This window comes from Macaca thibetana, chromosome 1 (genome assembly GCF_024542745.1).
Source record: "Macaca thibetana thibetana isolate TM-01 chromosome 1, ASM2454274v1, whole genome shotgun sequence".
In the NCBI taxonomy this organism is placed as follows: domain Eukaryota; kingdom Metazoa; phylum Chordata; class Mammalia; order Primates; family Cercopithecidae; genus Macaca; species Macaca thibetana.
The window spans coordinates 121,192,961-121,210,926 of NC_065578.1; the positions used below are offsets into that span (position 1 = coordinate 121,192,961).

At 46.5% G+C, this 17,966-nt stretch overlaps 1 protein-coding gene across 2 annotated transcripts; it reads right to left on the reverse strand.

Moving 5' to 3' along the window:
* Window positions 1-295: 295 nt before the first annotated feature.
* GJA5 (gap junction protein alpha 5) lies at window positions 296-17,750 on the reverse strand. 2 transcript variants are annotated; one of them, XM_050750974.1, is made up of 3 exons: window positions 17,346-17,750; window positions 8,656-8,910; window positions 296-3,373 (listed from the first exon to the last, which is right to left on the reverse strand). In XM_050750974.1, the coding sequence occupies exon 3, from the start codon at window positions 3,338-3,340 to the stop codon at window positions 2,264-2,266; it is 1,077 nt and encodes a 358-aa protein (XP_050606931.1). In that variant the 5' UTR covers window positions 3,341-3,373; window positions 8,656-8,910; window positions 17,346-17,750; the 3' UTR covers window positions 296-2,263. The 2 variants fall into 2 exon arrangements, with proteins under 2 accessions (XP_050606931.1, XP_050606920.1); XM_050750963.1 differs by lacking the exon at window positions 8,656-8,910.
* Window positions 17,751-17,966: the final 216 nt, after the last annotated feature.

A 17,966-nucleotide genomic window follows, 5' to 3' on the forward strand; every position in this document is an offset into this window, starting at 1 on the left:
GAACTCTTTACAGTCAACTCAGATAACAGCCCTATGAGGTAATTAACAGCTCAGTTAACAGCCCATGAGGTAGATATTAACGGGGCCCAGTTTACAGATGAAGAAACCAAGGCTCAGAGATTGTCTTGCTGGAGTCCAGATGTAAGTTAGCAACTGGAATTTTAACCCTTGCATGCCTGACTTCAAAGCTCTTTGCATTACTGGCTTACTGATGGGTACGGTCCAAGCGTTCCCTTCCCCACCAAGTCTGCCATCCTCTTGTAGTCACAGCATGAAGTGGACAACAAAAGAGAGACAGATGTAGAGATAGATTTTATTTAGACAAATTACACATTTTACTTAATTTTTCCTTTCTAAAACCCTCACCATCAAAGATTGATCCCACAGAACTTCCAATTCAAGAACGCTCATTTCATAAAACATTTCAGAGATAGAAGGAGAGAAAATATTAATGCTAGGCAATAGATTAAAAGGTGTCCCCTCCAGGGACCTGGGAGGATCAGACATTCCTTCCTAAATGGCATCCTAGTCACTTTCCTCCACTTGCCCACTCTCATTTTTCTTTCCACCCAACAATAGCATCCAAGTATCAGCAGAGGGCCCAGAGACGGGCAGGTGAGTGAGAGGTTGAACCTCCTGAGCCTTTAGCCTCCTCTGTCCCAACCTCTCGTGCCTATCTGTTTAGGTTAATAACACCAAGACAGTGAGGCTTAGCCCCTCTGCGAGGCAGCCGGAGAGGAGAGCAGGAAGACACAAGTTTCTCTGTGGTTTCCTTTCCTTATTTCAGGACTCCCCTAGCCTTTACCCATCCTATCAGCACATACACACACACACACACACGTGCATTTTAATAATGCAATAATCTCTCTATAAGTCTCAGTATCCAACAATTCTGAGCATCCTTTACCTTCATCCAAAACAACAGTAACCCATTATGGATCCAGTGAATACAGAAACAAGGCCAGTCCCTGGAGAAGGCAAGGCTTTTCTACAGCCCCCACTTGGCAGTCTCATTAGGGGCACTAGGGAGACATAAGAATCTCTGTGCTCTTTAAATAAAGGCCTTGCCAAGAGAGCTGGAGATTCCCCTACTATTTCCATGCCCCTGCTAAAGCCTCCAGGAGAAGGAGATCTGGGGGCCTCCATAGCTGTCATCACACCTTCTCTTGGCACTAAGTTGGCAGTCAGCAAAGGAAGTAAATAGGAGGGGAAAATAGTTTTCCAGTGTTTTCTCTCCTATTTTATTTTCATCTTCACAACAGAATTTTTTTTCCACAAGGGGAATCTGAGAAGTACAATGCTTTCTTTGTTTTAACAAGGCCTGGGGAAATTCCACTGGCCTCAGTGGCTGGGGATCTGGTCAGGGTTCGAGAGAGGACAACGGCTTCTTGGATATCCCTGTCGATAAGGCCTTCAGGGAATGGCTGGGTGAACAGCCAAGGGAGAAAGGGAAGGGATGGTTTCTATCATTGGATTGAACTGTAAAGGAGCTGCAGGATGACAGATGTTGGCAGGAATTCTAGTGGAGTTTGTGTGTACAGTGACTCCCTAGCAGAGCTGACATCTTCACAGGCTAGGTGTACACCCTGGCAGAAGGAAAGGTTGCAACATCACCAAGGTGGGGCATTTGCCAAAGGTATATACCAAGGCATTTGTAAAGTTGAGGCTGCTGGTAAAGTTCCAAGAAACCCTTTTTAAGACTGAGTAGAGGGGGCAGAAGCCAAAGGTAACCCAAAGCCATCTCACCACTACTCTGAGGAAAGGTCCATGGAGATAACAGACTCAAGGAGCACATATAATGCAAGTTCCTTGATTCATGCTCTCTGTTGGCTGGGAACTTTGAGCTCTTCCTTGGAGGAGGGAGGGTGATCAGGTCAAGGAGGTAGGAACTTAAAGAATGCATCTGGTATGTTGCTGGTATGTAGAGAGAGAGTCATTCTATCCCTCTGGCTATCCCTTCCAGGCCAGCTTTTGCCATGCTTCCCTTCCCTCCCTCTACCCTGTTTCATGAGTAACCTGAAAGGCTTCATATACTGGGTAGAGGGTGGGGAGGGAACTGCAGTCTGGGTGGATAGTCATGTCTCTTACTATCCCAGAGCCCTGATTACAGTTTCTAGAATTAATGAGCAATGTCATTGAGACCCAGGGTCCAAAGGAGCCAAGCAGTGATGACAGTGAGAAAGCATCAGTTCAGAAGAGAGATATCTTTCCTCTCTCAGCCTCCTTTGTTCCCATCTGGTCCTGGTCCTCCCATAAAGGAGGGTCACACTGATAGGTCATCTGACCTGGCCTTGCTGCTGGCCTTACTAAGACGTCGCTTGTCGCTATGATAGCCATGGGGAAGGCGGTGACCTGGTGAGACTCCATTGGGCACCTCAGGCTTCTGGCCATAACGAACCTGGATGAAACCTTCCCCAGGAGTCTGCTCCTGACCTCGCACTTGCTCAGTGGCCAGGTTGTCTGTGTTTTGTTGGGAGGCCATATTATTGCTGAAGGGATTGAAGAATTTTCCCCCAGGGCCATTCTCCAGGCACTGATTAAAGTCGGGGGGTGGTGTGCAACTCTGGACCATGCTCACAGAGGGGCCAGAAAGCTGGCACTTAGCCACGTGCTGCCGCGGCTTGACAAATCGCTGTCTGATCTTCTTCCAGCCCAGGTGGTAGAGCTCAGCTAGGCTAAGGAGGAGGGACAGTGCAGCCACAGCCAGCATAAAGACAATGAAGACGTTCTTCTCTGTGGGCCGGGATACGTAACAGTTGACCGGGTGGGGACAGGGACTCCTGCGGCAGACGTGCAGGGTGGTCAGGAAGATTCCGTAGATGAGGTACTGGCCCACAATGAAGCCCACCTCCATGGTGGTGCGGATCAGGATGCTGCACACATAGGTGTTGAGCAGAGAGCCCTGGAGGACAATCCTTCCATTCCCTTCCTCCCAGCAGGACAGTTCTGCTTTCTCAGCCACCGGGTACTCGTAAGAGCCAGAGCGCTGGACCTCTTTGGCCCTCTCGGCCTCCCGTAGCTTGCGCTTCTCCTGCATGCGCACAGTGTGCATGGCGTGGCCCATGTACACCAGAGAGGGCGTGGAGACGAAGATGATCTGCAGCACCCAGTAGCGAATGTGGGAGATGGGGAAAGCTTGGTCGTAGCAGACGTTCTGGCAGCCAGGCTGAATCGTATCACACCGGAAATCAGCCTGCTCATCCCCCCAGGAAGACTCAGCAGCTGTGCCCAGCACGAGCATACGGAATATGAAAAGGACAGTGAGCCAGACCTTGCCTACTACGGTCGAGTGCTTGTGTACTTCCTCCAGGAATTCTCCCAGGAAGCTCCAATCGCCCATCTTGGCACAGCCAGGTCACAGATGGCAAAACTTCTGCAAATGGGGGAGAGAGAAAGAGAGAAAAGGAGAAGGATGTTATGTGAAGGTCTGGAAGGTCTGTCATGTTCTGGGATTCCACTGATCCATCCAGTGGGTTCGTTAAGACAATGCAACTTAGAAGTCAAAGCAACCAAAGAAAAGCTCTCTCTCGTTTCCCAGCAAAAATAAAAAGAAAGAGAAGATTCAAAGTAGCCATATTAGCAAAATTAGAGCATGGCTCCCACACTTTAACGGATCTAGAAATCGAGGTGTGTTACAATATGGATTCTGCTCTTGCCCCAGTAATTCTACTTCAGGAGGTCTGGGATGGCCCCCAGGAATCTGGATTTACAACAAGTGGCCCAAGTGGTTCTGATGTAGGCAGCGAGGGACCGCACCTGGAGAAACACGATTATTAAAAAGAACACAGGATTGGGATCTGCAAATGTGACTCTGGGCATTTACCTCACTGAGTCTGTTTCTTCATTTATCAGACGGGGGTGGGAATAGCTACACCAGAGAATTCTGAGGATTAAGTGATATGAGGTATGTGATATTCTGAAAATCATTCCACAACTGTTCCAAATGTTTGAATGGCTGTTGGATGGAAAAGGAATATTTTTATGGCTCCAGAGGGCAGAACTAGGTGGAGGAGGAAAGAGTGAGGATGCAGTCGGCAAATTTGGCCCCTCAGGAAGCACTCTGCAAAAATCAGAACCGTCCAGCATAGACCAGCTGTGTTGGGAGGTGGCAAACAAAAAGTGTGCTTTGGTCACACCAGCTAACCGTATCACAGATAAGTGCTCACTTCCTCTGGCTGGTAAGGCAAAGTTGATCTCCCATGCCTCAGTGCAACACAGCCATTCCAACCACACAGCTCAGCTCACCCTGCTGCTAAGTTTCTGTGTCTCACTTAAGTAAGGTTCTCACACACACATCTATCCACCCTTATGTCCAGAATAAATGTCTCAAAACTTTATGTCCCTTACAAAATCCTCCCTCATCTGGCACTTGTCTGCTTTTCCAGCCTCTTCCTGCCTGTCCACATGAGTTCCTTTTGTCCAGCCATGCTAAGTCTTTCCAAATGCCCTCCTTCTATACCTCTACATGTCCCCTCACTCCTAGCTGAATCCCATTTACCTTCAAAACTTAACCCAGTCATTGCCTCCTCCAACCCTCCCTCTTCCCTGAAGCTGAGCCTCTTCAGCTCCTGTGATGGTCCCCAGGACACTTACTTGTCTCCCAGTGCTTGCCGCCTTGTGTTGTAATCCTCTGCCTGTCTGTGTTCTCCCAGTAGGGACTGTTTGAAAATGGGGACTGTCTTCTCTTCTGTATCACCAGAGCCTGGCCCACAGTAGGTGTTTAATACATGTTAGTTGAGTGAAGGAAGGAGGGGCTGACAGGCACTGTTGTTTCCTACCCAATAGAAAACCAATTCCCTGTTTCTTGCCTGCCTCCCATTGGCAGGGTGAAAAAGCCAGGTATTGCTTTCTCAATCTCCTCTGCAGTTAGTTCTGGTAGGTGAGGTATGGGGAGAATCTAAAGTAGAGGGAATGCTCCAGAAAAGGTTTTTCTACCTCCCAGTAAATGGAGAGAGCCTCACTCACAGTGCTCCTATCCCCCTGTGACAAGAGGGAACCTCACTCACAGTGCTCCCATCCCCTGGTGAACAGGAGGGAGCCTACTCACAGTGCTCCCATCCCCCAGTGAATAGGAGTGAGCTCCGCTTGCCCCCACCGCTTCCTGCCTGTGGACAGAGTTGTATGAACCAAGATGTCTAAAGCTGTCCAGAGAATCTCAGAAATGTCAACCAGTGCCCTGAGGCCTCTGAAGCAACTCTTGAGGCTCCCTACCTCCAGAATTCTTACTTAGTGAATAATATATTTTCTTACAGTGTAAGTCTCTAATCATTCCTAACCAACAGGATGACAAAGATCTCGGAGGGAATGGAGCATAAATATTCCTTTCTTAGAATCATAAAACCTCAGATCTGGGTGGGACTTTAGAGGTTTGTCAAATTCAAAATTGACCTTCATATCTTTGCTGCCAACGTACTCCTGGTTTCTGTCTGAACATTCTTCAGCCTTGTGGGGAAAGATGGGGTCAGGGTGGTGCATTTTATAGTCCAGGCTTCCTCAGCTCTTGAGTTGATTGTTGCCTTGACAGGGACCAACCTCCTGGCCCTGTCTTCTCTCAGACCCCGGGTCCCCAACCTTGAGAGTATACAGAGTCCCTGGGAATGAGGGAGTTCCTGAGTGAGCAGAAAGGGTCTTATCTCTGCTCCTCTCTATATCAAAGACCCATCCATGTATCGAGGCCTTTCCTGTCATTTGTGATCAGACATCTGCCCCATTTCCTTAGGTGGCGAAGCGCCCCCTCTTTCAGCCTCCAAATGGGGAAAATTGTGGAGCATGTGCTCAAAAGGAAAAAGGCTGATTAGATAAGAGTTTGAATTGTCTGTCCTCTCTTCTGGGCACATATACAGTGTTCAGCACCTTCAGGGTCAGCCACACATGTGCAGTGACTGAACTATGGTGAGTGTCTGAGAAAAAGAAGGAGGGAGAGAAGGGGAGGAATAAAAAGAAGAGAAGAAAAGGCAAGGACAAGGGGGAGTTGGAAATGGAGAAAAAGACTATGTAAGGGTTAAGAAAAGACAGATGTGGGAGTTAACTTACTGAGGTTTGACAAATTTCTATTACCGTCTGCTGGGCTTAGATAAATGATTCAATCTGTGTTTCACTTTCCTCACCTGCAAAATGGACATACTGTTAACTCATAGAGTGCCATGAAATGATGCGTACAAAGCACTTAACACAGTGTTCAGAAACTGAATCAAAGGTAGCCATTACTAGCAATGAGAGTGGCGGGGAAGGATGAGAGGTAGAAGAAGGAGGGAGAAAGAGAAATTAGAAAGTAGAGAAAGGTGCATTACAAAGGAGAAAAGAAATGGAAGCAAGAGTAGAAGGGGAGGAAATGAGAAGAAAATGGAAATAGAAAGGAAACAAAAGGAAACAAAGGTCATATTCTTCCAGGATTTGGGGCACGTTTTCCACACTCAGTCCCTGAAGACTTCTCCCTTGATCTCACTCTGTCACTCGTTCCTTGCAAGTCCCCAAGGAAGTATAAAAATAGTTCCAGAAAGGGTCAAAGAATGTGACCCTTTGGTCTAGTCTGCTAAGAGGCTTGACTGCTGACTCCTTCACTGCTGTCCAAGGAATTCCACCTGGAAGAGGTAAAGCACGGGTACAAGAAAGGAACACCTTGGAAAACCAGAAAGGCAGTATTAGGAAGGACGTCTTATTGGGAGGGAACAAGAGACACTATCTGAGGAGGTATGGGGGTGAGGCAGACCTCCTGGGCCCAGGCAGAGGAAATAGGGTGAAGGGTTTTTCATGTATGACTTCCTGCTGACGCTCAGGCAAGGTCAGAGAAACTTAAAATTGCTGCCGTGTACCAGATGCTCAGTTTAGAATGTGAAAGGTCTCTGACTGTAGTTACTTTTCCAGCTACGTTGGCTCCCTTTGGATACCCCTATCTCAGCCACGGAAATTTGTAGATTAGATACTCAGTGAGTTTACTGGGCGTATAGCATATAAACTACTTTGTAGATTATTATCTGCTTCTTGGCAGGAAGTGTGTTAGGAGGGGCATAGGAAGCTGCCCATGCCATGAATAAATGCTATCAAACACAATGGCAATTTACCTCACTGCTTTAGCAGTCCTCCTCACTGGCTTCCTACCACTTAGAAAGTCTAAGCTGCTTAACTTGCCATATGAAACCCCGTACAGTCTCATGCTGTCGTTTTTCCGCTTTTCCACTCACACACTCAATACTTAAGCTACACAGTTTCCCATGTACATATACACATCTCACCATTTCTCACCCACGTATCTTGGCTTCTTATGTTCCCTCTGCCTAGAATGTCCTTTTTTTCATTCATTTAATAAGTTTATTGAGTGACTACAGGGTGCCAGCCATCATTCTAGACAATGAGGATACAGCAGGAAGGAGGGGAAACAAACAAGGATTCCCTGCCTTCACTGAGTGTAACTGTCTTTATACCCCTTAATTAACAGCAGACAGTAAATACATAATTTCAATAAAACATGATGCGTGTTAACATTAAAGAAGTATAAGGTGTTATGGGAATGTGGGGCAGGAGCCCGAATCTGGTTTATGGGTTTTGGGGAGGGTCCTAGGGAATTGTGTTCTAAAGCCCTCTGCCACTGATACAAGTTCTGAAATCAGCAAGGCAAAAAGAGATGGTCCCTAGAACCTGGAAGAGAACCATCCCAACTCTAAAGGTTCTTCACTCCCAAACCTCCAACATCCTCTTTCAACATGTCCTATCCTGGGATAAAGCAAAATTTGGAGGGGCCACTAGGGAACTTGTTTGGCAATAGTAACATGATGCTAGATAAGAGGAAGAGGGCCAGAGGAAGGATTTTGTGTATAGTGAGCATAAATCATTTTCTGCTTTTATTTTGTGAACTATATGGCCAAATGGCCAGAAATAAAACTCAGGCACCTACATTCTTAATCCAGTGTTCCTTTTTTTTTTTTTTTTTTTTTTTTGAGATGAAGTCTTGCTTTGTCACCCAGGCTGGAGTGCAGTGGCACCATCTCAGCTCACTGCAACCTCTGCCTGCCAGTTTCAAGCAATTTTCCCTGCCTTAGCCTCTGGAGTAGCTGGGATTAGAGGCGTGTGCCACCATGCCCGGTTAATTTTTGTATTTTTAGTAGAGAAGGGGTTTCACCATGTTGGCCAGGCTGGTCTCAAATTCCTGACCTCAGTTGGTCCTCCCGCCTTGGCCTCCCAAAGTGCTGGGATTACAAATGTGAGCCACCGCGCCCAGCCCAGTGCTCCTTCTTGTGGTGACATTGTGGTCTCCCTACACGGCCAATGTTTTTCAAAAATCATTTCAGAGCAACCCGGATTAATCATAAACTCATAGCCAGAACCTTTTCCGCTGACTCCGCAAATCTACAGCAAAATGGAGAAGTCTTCTGAAATTGACCTCAGCCCTCTTTGGTGTCTCCTGAACTCCAGAAGACTCTAAATTACCATCCAGCATGCAGGATGCATTCTCACACTTGGTTATATATTTCCTTAGACTTGTTTTCTAAACATTTGTCTGTCAGTCAACCTGCAGATACTTTGCTGAGTCCCCTTTATGTGCTCACCACTGTTCTGAGTAATGAGAATAGTCCCGAAGAGGTGCAAGGCCTGACACACACTGGGCACTCAATGATGTCTATTAAATTAATAAAATTGGCAGGGCGTGGTAGCTCATACCTGTAATTCCAGCACTTTGGAAGGCCAAGACGGGCAGATCATCTGAGGTCAGGAGTTTAAGACCAGTCTAGCCAACATGGCGAAACCCCATCTCCAATAAAATTCAAAAATTGGCCCAGTATGGTGGTGGGCAGCTGTAATCCCAGCTACTCAGGAGGCTGAGGCAGGAGAGTCGCTTGAATCTGGGCGGTGGAGGTTGCAATGAGCTGAGATCATGCCAGTGCACTCTGCCTGGGCAACAGAGTGAGACTCCGTCTCAAAAAAAAAAAAAAAAAAAAAAAAAAGAAAAATTAATAAAATCAGGCATGATTCCTTCTGTCAAGTATTTAACAGCTTTTTCTCTCAAATGGGTATTATGCTTCTCAAAGTTAAAAGCCCTATGTCTTCTACTTTGTATTCTTATTGCATCAGGTTCTCTCATTTGGTACACAATAAATGCTTTCTTAATGATTGAAGAAAATGTTTGACTAGCAGTAATATTGAAAAGAGGTCCTAAGGAGGCTCAAATCTTTCTTCTTAAGGTCAGCAGTAAAAATAAAACCTCACAATAAGTAAATAAAAATAAAAGCTTACATACTGTTCAAAATGTGCTTCTACATTCTCTTGTTGGTTCCAAGAGAGCAGGTTCATATTTGTTCTGTTCAAGACCGAATACCTTCAGAATGTTATAGACATTCAATTTTTATTGTTGAATGAATGAATCCTCATAACCACTCAATGGGGTGATTGTTATTGCCTGTGTTTTGCAGAGAAGGAAACATATAAAAGTGATTCGTTCGAAGAAACAATTAATGGGGGAAGAACCAGGGCTTCATTCCAGAGTTTCTGTTCAAGTCTGGTGCATGCCAGAAAGTTTCATTCCGTCTTCCCTCCAAGAGTGGATCTCATCAATTTTTAGACCTTCGAGAGGACTTCCCAGTGGAGATAACTCCTGTGGAGGAGTTAGGGGTATGTGATGTTTGTAGGGGTGTGGAGTGGGTGGAGGAGTTACAGAAGAGATGAGGGGATTTCAGACAAAAGCAAGATTGCATGAACAAATTCATTGAAATGAAAGCCAGCATGGTTTTAGAGTACAATGAGCAGAGCATGGAGGGAGAGTGCAGAGCAGGCAGAAACAGATTGTGGAGGGCTTTAACAGCCATGCCTAGGAGTTTGGAGTTATTCTCAACTCACATGATAGGCCATGCTTGGTCCATGATTTGCTCCTGAGGGCCTAATCTGAAGCCTCCAAATGGGGCTGGGGATGTAAAGGACTGCACAATTAGTAATGTCCATGCTTGTAGCAGTCTTTTAGTAGTGGCTGCAGCATCAGCTAGATAGGCTGCTGATGACAGGTACCTCCCAGCACACTTGCTGTGACTGCACTCTCGTCTCTCTTGCTTAAGAAGGTATATTGCTAGTGAGTGAGGTGCTACCACAGGGATGCCTTGAAAATTCTCTTCTTTCTATTGATTCCCGTTCTGTCCCGTGGAGCCACACATCACAGCCCTTCTAATACAGTATTTTACAATAATTTCTGTGTCCCCCAAGTCAGCAGCCGGGCCTTGGGCTGAACACACCTTTGAGGTCTCACACACCTGAGAATTAGTTGCTCTACAAGCCATGTATTCTCTCTCCCACTCAACCCTGAGCTCTTTGAAAACAAACTGCTTTTCTGTTCATCACTGTATTCTCCTCCTGAAATTCCCCCCACCCCAAACCCCTTAGTGCTCAACACCACACCCTGCACAGTGTGGTATGTACTTTATAAAAACAACAATGGATGCATTGATAGCATTTAAGTCTCTTAAAACACCTAATGCCAAATTGATCAAGGCAATTCTTTACCAGTTGCTGAAGAAAAGGATGAGAAGGCACACAGAGGCCAAGCAACACGTTGGGGCCATGCTGCACGTCAGTGGAGGGGCCTCCCTGGGAAGCTGGCCTAGGGACACCTGCCCAATGACGATGGTGACCAGAACACCAGGCAGATGGAAGCCACTGAGTCTTTCTTCTACCTGTGACAGAACCATTCTCTCAGCAGGACTGAATGTGTCTCAGGCAGAAATTCCATCACCTTGAACTCCTCCCTCATTGCCTCCTGCCCTCATAGTACTGGGGAACTTATCCAAGCTTGTCAAAATTAGATGACAAGACCACTCCACAGAGTCTGAGTCTAATTCTGGACAACGACACATGTTCTGGACAGTATCTAACAAATCTCTGGTTCTCAATAAAGGTTGTTATTCATAGTAATAATAACAACCCCCTGGGCCCATGCCGTAATTCCACTCGCCATACAGTGGAATGTGGCGCAGGGCAGCGTTCACTTGCTTCCCAATTAAGAGAATTCTGTTGTGAAAGGACCCAAAGGGCCTCACTTAAAGGCTGCCTGAGAAATAGTATCATGTCAGGGCAGTTTAGTTCAGAAAGTGTTTATCGAGCCCCTCCGTCATGCCAGACATCAAGGCAGCTTTATAAAGCAAAGCACCAAGCAGAATCTTCATGTCAGAACTCTTTTGTACCTTATTCATTTGTGTACATTTTTTTCTGATTTCCTCTCACCCCAATCATTTCTCCTTAAAACGGATATGTAGGGAGAATTACATGAGAGAGTGGTCTTGATCCTCAGCGACTTCAGTAATCTTTGTCATCCTTTGATATTCCCAACTACACCTAATTTACCCAGTTACACACAAAAAAAGAATTTGGATATAGGTGATAATAATAATAATAGAAATAACACTCACTGACACCTTTCTATGTGCCAGACACTCTATAAGTGTCTTTCTATATCTGTTTTCATTTGCTTCTCACAACAACCTGAGGAAGTGGGGAGTACTTTTTTTTTTTTTTTTTTTTTTTTGAGACAAGGTCTCACTTTGTCACCCAGGCTGGAGTGCAGTGACACAATCACAGCTCACTGGAGCCTTGACCTCCTGGACTCAGATGATCCTCCCACCTCAGCCCCCCAAGTAGCCAGGACCACAGGTGTGCACCACCACACGCAGCTAATTTTTTGTATTTTTTTTTTTTTTTAAGAAATGGGATTTTGTCCTGTTGCCCAGGCTCGTCTCAAACTCTTGGGCTCAGGCGATCTACCCACTTCGGCCTCCAAAGGACTGGGATTACAGGCATGAGCCACCATGCATGGCATCTCATCTTTTTTTACAGGGCTCAGAGAGGGTAACTTGAGCAAGATCACACTGCTAGTAAGAGGTGGAGATGGAGTCAAACCCAGCTCCTAGCTCATCTGGCAGCAGTGTCCCTGCCTTAACAGCTGTGCTAAACTCTATCTAAATCACCTAATGTTTCTTGTTTGGAAAATCCTAGCCAGTCAAAGGCTGGCCACTTTTATATAAGATGATTGAAGAGGGAATGTTCGTTGAGATCATTGTTCGGATAGGAAGTTGATTGTAAGCGATTGGTGCTAATTCTTACATTTAGGATTTTCATTCTTTCCCTGATTTACGTTTGGGGAAACTACTTCAGCCTCAGGAGAAATGATTAGGCACATGATATAACTGTAGCTACTGAGTTGGGCAGTGTGGGCACCTTCCTCAGAAATGGAAGTCCACTGAGGGCCAGCATCCCTGAACCTTGCTCACTGTAGAGGGGAAAGGAAGATAGAGATAAGAGGGGAGAAGAGATGAGCGAGATGAAGTACTCACTTCAGTCTTCCTCCTACTCCAGCCAGTGGTACCAATGGCAGATAATTAACTCCTTTTTAAATTTAATTATTTTATTCTGACAAGAACAGATGGGTCCACTCAGTGACACCCTGCTGGCAGACAGTTGTTTCAAAGCCAAGGAAGTAGAAGGGAGTAAAGTGAAGAAAGATTTGTGCTAGGATAAATAATTTTCTTAAACCATTGGAAGAAAAAATGTTTACAAAAAGTGAATGAAAGGGAGTAGTAAATGGAGATATTAAGTTACAACAAAATATTGGGAGGTCCTTCTTAATTACTCCAAGGGGGTTACTTAGTACGCATGCAATTAATTGCTAATGAAAATTCTATTATAATACCCACATTTCTTTATTATTTCCCCCATTTGTCACAGATTTATAGTGCAGTAGAGCTGACCAGAATGTAGAGATCAATCAAACTCAACTCCTTATTTTTAAACAAGATGACAAGGGTCCAGGGAAGTTAAGAATAGTGATAACAACACTAACTTGAGTATTTCCGATGTGTGAAGCCCTTTATAACTATACTTTCTAACCCTCCCATTAATCCTGCAAGGAAAGTAGTATTGCCCCATTTCACAGATGAGAAAACTGAGGCTCAGAGGCTAAGTACTTGCAGTAAGTGCCACAACTGGCAAATGCTGCATAAAGTGTTTGAATCCAGCTAGCCTAACTCTAAAGCCCACATCCTCTCTATGTCTCTGACGAGAAAGAAAACCAAGGACTAGGACTGATAGACGATGATAAGCCTGTGCCCAGAACTCCAGTCTCTTAACTCTGAGAGCGGGACTTTTCCCACATTACCTTGCCTCATAAGAGACCCAGGGTTTTTCCTTTTAGCTTCTGGCTTACTGGCTGGCCATCTCTTACATATGCTGTTCCTAGAATTAATTATTACACTGGGGCCCTCAGCCCACAGTAGTCAGGATTCCCAGACTCTTTGGCCTCTGCCATCATTTGGCCAGAATTCACATATAGAAAGTTATTTCCTTTTTTAGCCAGCAAGTGTTCTTGGCTGCAGCAGCGTCTACTGCCCGGTTCTTGGCTGGCCAAACAGCGGGCTCTGGTGTTCCATTGATGTGAAATCATAACAAGAACAACAGAAACAGCAATTGTTAGGTGGAGGAACTTCCGGTCTCTAAGGAATAATAGGGCTAGGACCCTGCTTGCATTACTCTCTAGTGGTGTAACCCTAGGCAAGTCAGTTATCCTCCCTATTTCTAACTCGTCTAACAAATGGGAATGTTTACTCATGGAGATAACATAATATGTGGACATGTGGAGGCACCTAGAACAGTATCTGGCACATAGGCACTCAATAATATTAGTTCCTTGTTTTCTTTTCTGACATTTGCAGTAAAAACTCCTCTCAGACATGTTCCAACTAGCCAACTTGATGGAGAATCTGATAGTGCCTCAGGCTGGTTAGTGACACAGCAAGGACCCTCACGTGGCACAGGTACAAGAGGGTAACTGTCAAGAGATGGGAAAAATACAGACAATGGAAAGTATAGTAATTAGTCTATAAATTAGTTATTTCACTAGGCATCCAGACCTCCTGGGTCAAGCTGGAGAAGCAGGGAGGTGTAGGGCCTACTCAAATTAAGCCACTCTCATTCCTGTTTCAAGTCCAGCCTGCCTCCTAATGTGTTTTTAACTCAAGCTTTTAGGCCTGAAGTTGGACTCTACATGGCTCCATATTATAAAATGTATGCATCATGGGATGCCTCTCTTCTGAGAAGCTGCAGCACTCTTGAATCTGATCACCAAGCAGAAGGCACACTCACAATGAGAGGTTTGAAGCAGGCTCAGTTCTACTTGGAAGAGAAAGGGGGGGGGTTGTCTACTCCGTGATCTGAGGGTAAGGGACATCTAGCCACCTCTGTCCTCTCCTGAGGTTCTGAATCATGGAGTTGTCAGATTGGAGTACGATTCTGGAAATCCCCTGTGAAAATGCAATGTTATCATTTCATGAAGAGAGCTCTTTTCTGGTTCCAGCTGTTTCTTGGTGATCCTAGACAAGATATTTCCCCTCCCTGAGCCTCACTTTGCTCACATGTGAAACAAAAGAGTTGAGGCTCTTCCATCTCTAAGTTAGAACATCTGGGGAGTCTATGACTTGCCCAGCTGTGATAGTATGGCAAGTTAGTGGCAAAGCCAAGAAGCAAGTCCAGAGTTTCTGACTTCCAGCTTAGAGGACAGCAGAAGGAGTCCTAGAAGAAAAAAAATCTGTGGTCATAAAAACCCAGCAATACCTCCTCGGAAGTATATGTCATGGGAAGCCTTTCTAGTTGATAGCCATTTAAAATCCTTTATTTAATCCTCATAAAACCTTATGAAGAAAATATTTATTAGCATCTTTGGCAGATGAAGAAACTGAGTGTAAGAGACATTAAATAATTTTCCCAAGGTCACGTAGCTAAAATCCTAGCCAAATGTGACTCCAAATGCCCAGGTTCTTCCTTCAGCCGTACCCCTCAATGAGATAAACTCTAAGATCCCTCTGTGATTTTTTCAATACCTCTGATTCTGTGACCTCCTGACTCTCAGTGGGCTGTTGAATACTAAACTTTACTTGCCCATTATTTGCTAATATATCAGAAACAATTTATTCTCCAAGTGGCATCAAGCTGGCATCACCAGGAGCCATCAGCCTGCAACAATAGGAAGGAAGTCAGCTTCCTTTCCAGGAACCCTGAAGCTTTCCAGGAAAATGGTCATCTCTCCCCTTTGTCCAGCTCAACCCTTGAGCCCAGGTTGGTGCTTACGGGAGTTCGTTCACACAGACAGCTACTGGAATCTTGAGTTCTTCCCTAGGACAGGGGGCAGAGCTTTGACCTTGGGTTTCCCTGGCCCTGAAGATGGTAGGTCATCCAGTTCCTGTCCTGATTGATCCACATAGACAGGTCCCCTGTCCTAAGAGGTGGGGTCAGCCAGTACCCGAGAGACCAGGCGGCACTGTGGCAGCACCCTGCACTGCCTGTGGCCCACGAACAGCCAGTGCAGACGATGAAGAGCAGGTGGGCAGGTGGGAGTCAATACCAACAAATAGAATCGTAGAGACGCTCAAGTGGAAGAATCAGGGAGAGTCAGGGAGAGATGGAGGCTGGGAAAATACAGCCAGGGAGATGGAGGTTAGAAGAGCCCTTGGTATGAGTGACCAGGGCAGGGTGCTCTCCCAGCTCAATCAGCCCTGACTCACTGTGTCGTCTCCTATAAGTCATGCCTTTCTCTAGTCCTTGTTCTCCTTATTTGTTGAAGAAGGAGGCTGGTAATGGAAGAGACCTCTTTAAGTTCTAATGTTCTCGAACCTTAGGCAGTACTAGGAGAGGGGACGGGAGTGAGGCAGTTAAGATATAAGAACAGTGACCAGCTTCAGGAGCCCAGCAAGCACACCTCTGGGGTTCCAAGGCAGAGACAAAGTGGGGCTGCCTGATTCTGTGACTGCTGTGGCTCTGTGGACGTCACATGTGTGGGTGAGGGATGCTCAGAGAGTGCTGGGTTGGAAGTCACAGAATCCCCTCCTGGTACTCTCTGCTCTGCAGGCTGTGGTCACTGGGACTCCTCACCGGCCGGTGCTGAGTGAGGAAAAGGCTTGGAGGGACAGCCAGGGGAGTAGGCTCCAAACAGCTCTGCTGCCCCGGGCAACCTGGCAGGAAGGTAGAAAGTTCAGAGCTGTCCCTAGAGAGTAGTGAATCAAGGACTGGGCTGGGCTGTGACTCTGGGGACAGTGGGTGGAGGGGATGGAGGCTGCTTGGCTTGCTGATGTGAAAGTCAGGTTAGAAGACCTCTAAATACCAGCTGGTGTCCCCAGCCATGAGCCACAGCACCAGGCAGTCAGAGGCGCTGCACCTCCACACGCTCCCCTTGGTCTCTTCTCTCCAATTTTGCTGGTTCCAGGTCTCCTGACTCCCTGTTCGGTGCTCTCTCCATTGCCCTGCCTCCCCCCACAGCCAGCTGGACCTCTTTGTGCCAGAGCCTTTTTCCAGAAACAGCAGCCCCAGTGATTTGCTGGGGAGTGAGAACCAGGAATCCCTCTATTATAATGGAATACTGCGAGGGAGAATAAGGAAAAAACTTAGCAACAGAGCAAGATGAGAAATCCTTGGGTTGAGCCTCCCTTTTTCAGTGGTTCTGAGCTGCCTTTGAGCCTCTGGAATCACAGCCTTACACACCGTTACTGCTGTATAGAACCAGAGGGAACCTTCCACTACAAATTCCCCATTTTATAGATGAGGAAACCGAGGCCCAGCATGGGGATGTGTCTGTTACAAGGCCTCCCAGCCCCTGAGTTTGGGCTCTTTCACTACCTGCTCAGAAGAAAGGTCCAGGAAGAAACTAACAGAATCTTTGTGCCCCGTGGTCTTCTACTTCACACCGCGAGTGGAAAGGAGACCTTCGGTGGGCGCTTTCCTGGGCTTCCTAACTGGTTTCACACGCCTCTTTCCTCTGGCTGCAAGTGGCAGCCTGGATCTCTCAAATGCGGCCACTGCACAGCGGGGACATGATACTCTGCAGGAAACTAAGCAGGGAATATTTTTAAACCATCCAACATGCCTTAGGGAGGAAAAAAAAAGCAGAACAGTCCCCTAGATGCTTCGAAAAGCATTTTGAAAAAAGATTCCATGCCTAGCAGAAGCATCGTAAAACAGTGTTGGTTTTACTTTTAAAGGGCCAATTCCCTCTAAGAAAAGTTCTTAGGAATGGACTGGTGACCCACTTCTAAGATGCCCCCAGAGGACTGAACTCCACAAGAGTAGGCTGGAACCCCAAGGGCCCTCCACTCACAATTCTCCAGCTCCCTCTAAATCAAAGAAGTAATTTATCTGCTGCTTCGCTAAACCTTCCTTTTTAATATATCCAAACCTCACTATCACAGGAAATAGTGAGAGGAGTAGGGAATAAACTCACAGGTAGAAAGAAAGAGCTTTCTTTTTATCCAGCCCAGAATCCAAGTTCCCCTCTTCTGGCTACTTCATATCCACTTGTAGTTTTAGTTGTTCAAATTCAAGTCTACTCTTACCTGCTTCTTTTCCTCCTCCCTGGACTTTCCTTCCGTTGGCTTCTTCACACTCTGGCTGCTGCTTCTCCAACTGCCCACGCTCTTTGCTCTTGAGCCTGTCAGTTGTTCCTCTTCCACCCTCTTTTTAATCGTATCTGTCGCCTTCCCTCCTCCCACTTCTTCCTACTCTTTCTCTCTCCACCCCTTTTCCCCTCTGAATCCCTCCCTCCCCTCTCTCTTTTGTGCTCTTAGAGTCTTTGCTCTAAAAGTCTTCTTCCCTCTACCTTCTTGTAGCCTCAGCTCACTGTGCTCCCCCTCCCTGGCCCCCAAGGAGGCAGAGCCCCCTTCTCCCTGCGGCCCTCCCCCGTCTGTCTGCCTGTCGTCCTTGTCCTCACGGCAGTCCTCCACATTGCCTCTCCCCCGGGCCGGGCCGCTGGTGCACCACTTCCCTAGGTCTCTTCCTGCCCACCCCTCTGCTGCGTCGCCTCAGACTTCCCAGGCCATGGCTTTCCTGGAGCATCAGCAGGAAAATTGGCACTGCCTGAGAGATCCCTCTTCCCATCCTTTTCCCATCATCAGAAAAAAAGAGGGTGTTCACTCACGTAACAAGCCTTTTTTTTGGGATTTCCACTATGCCCATAC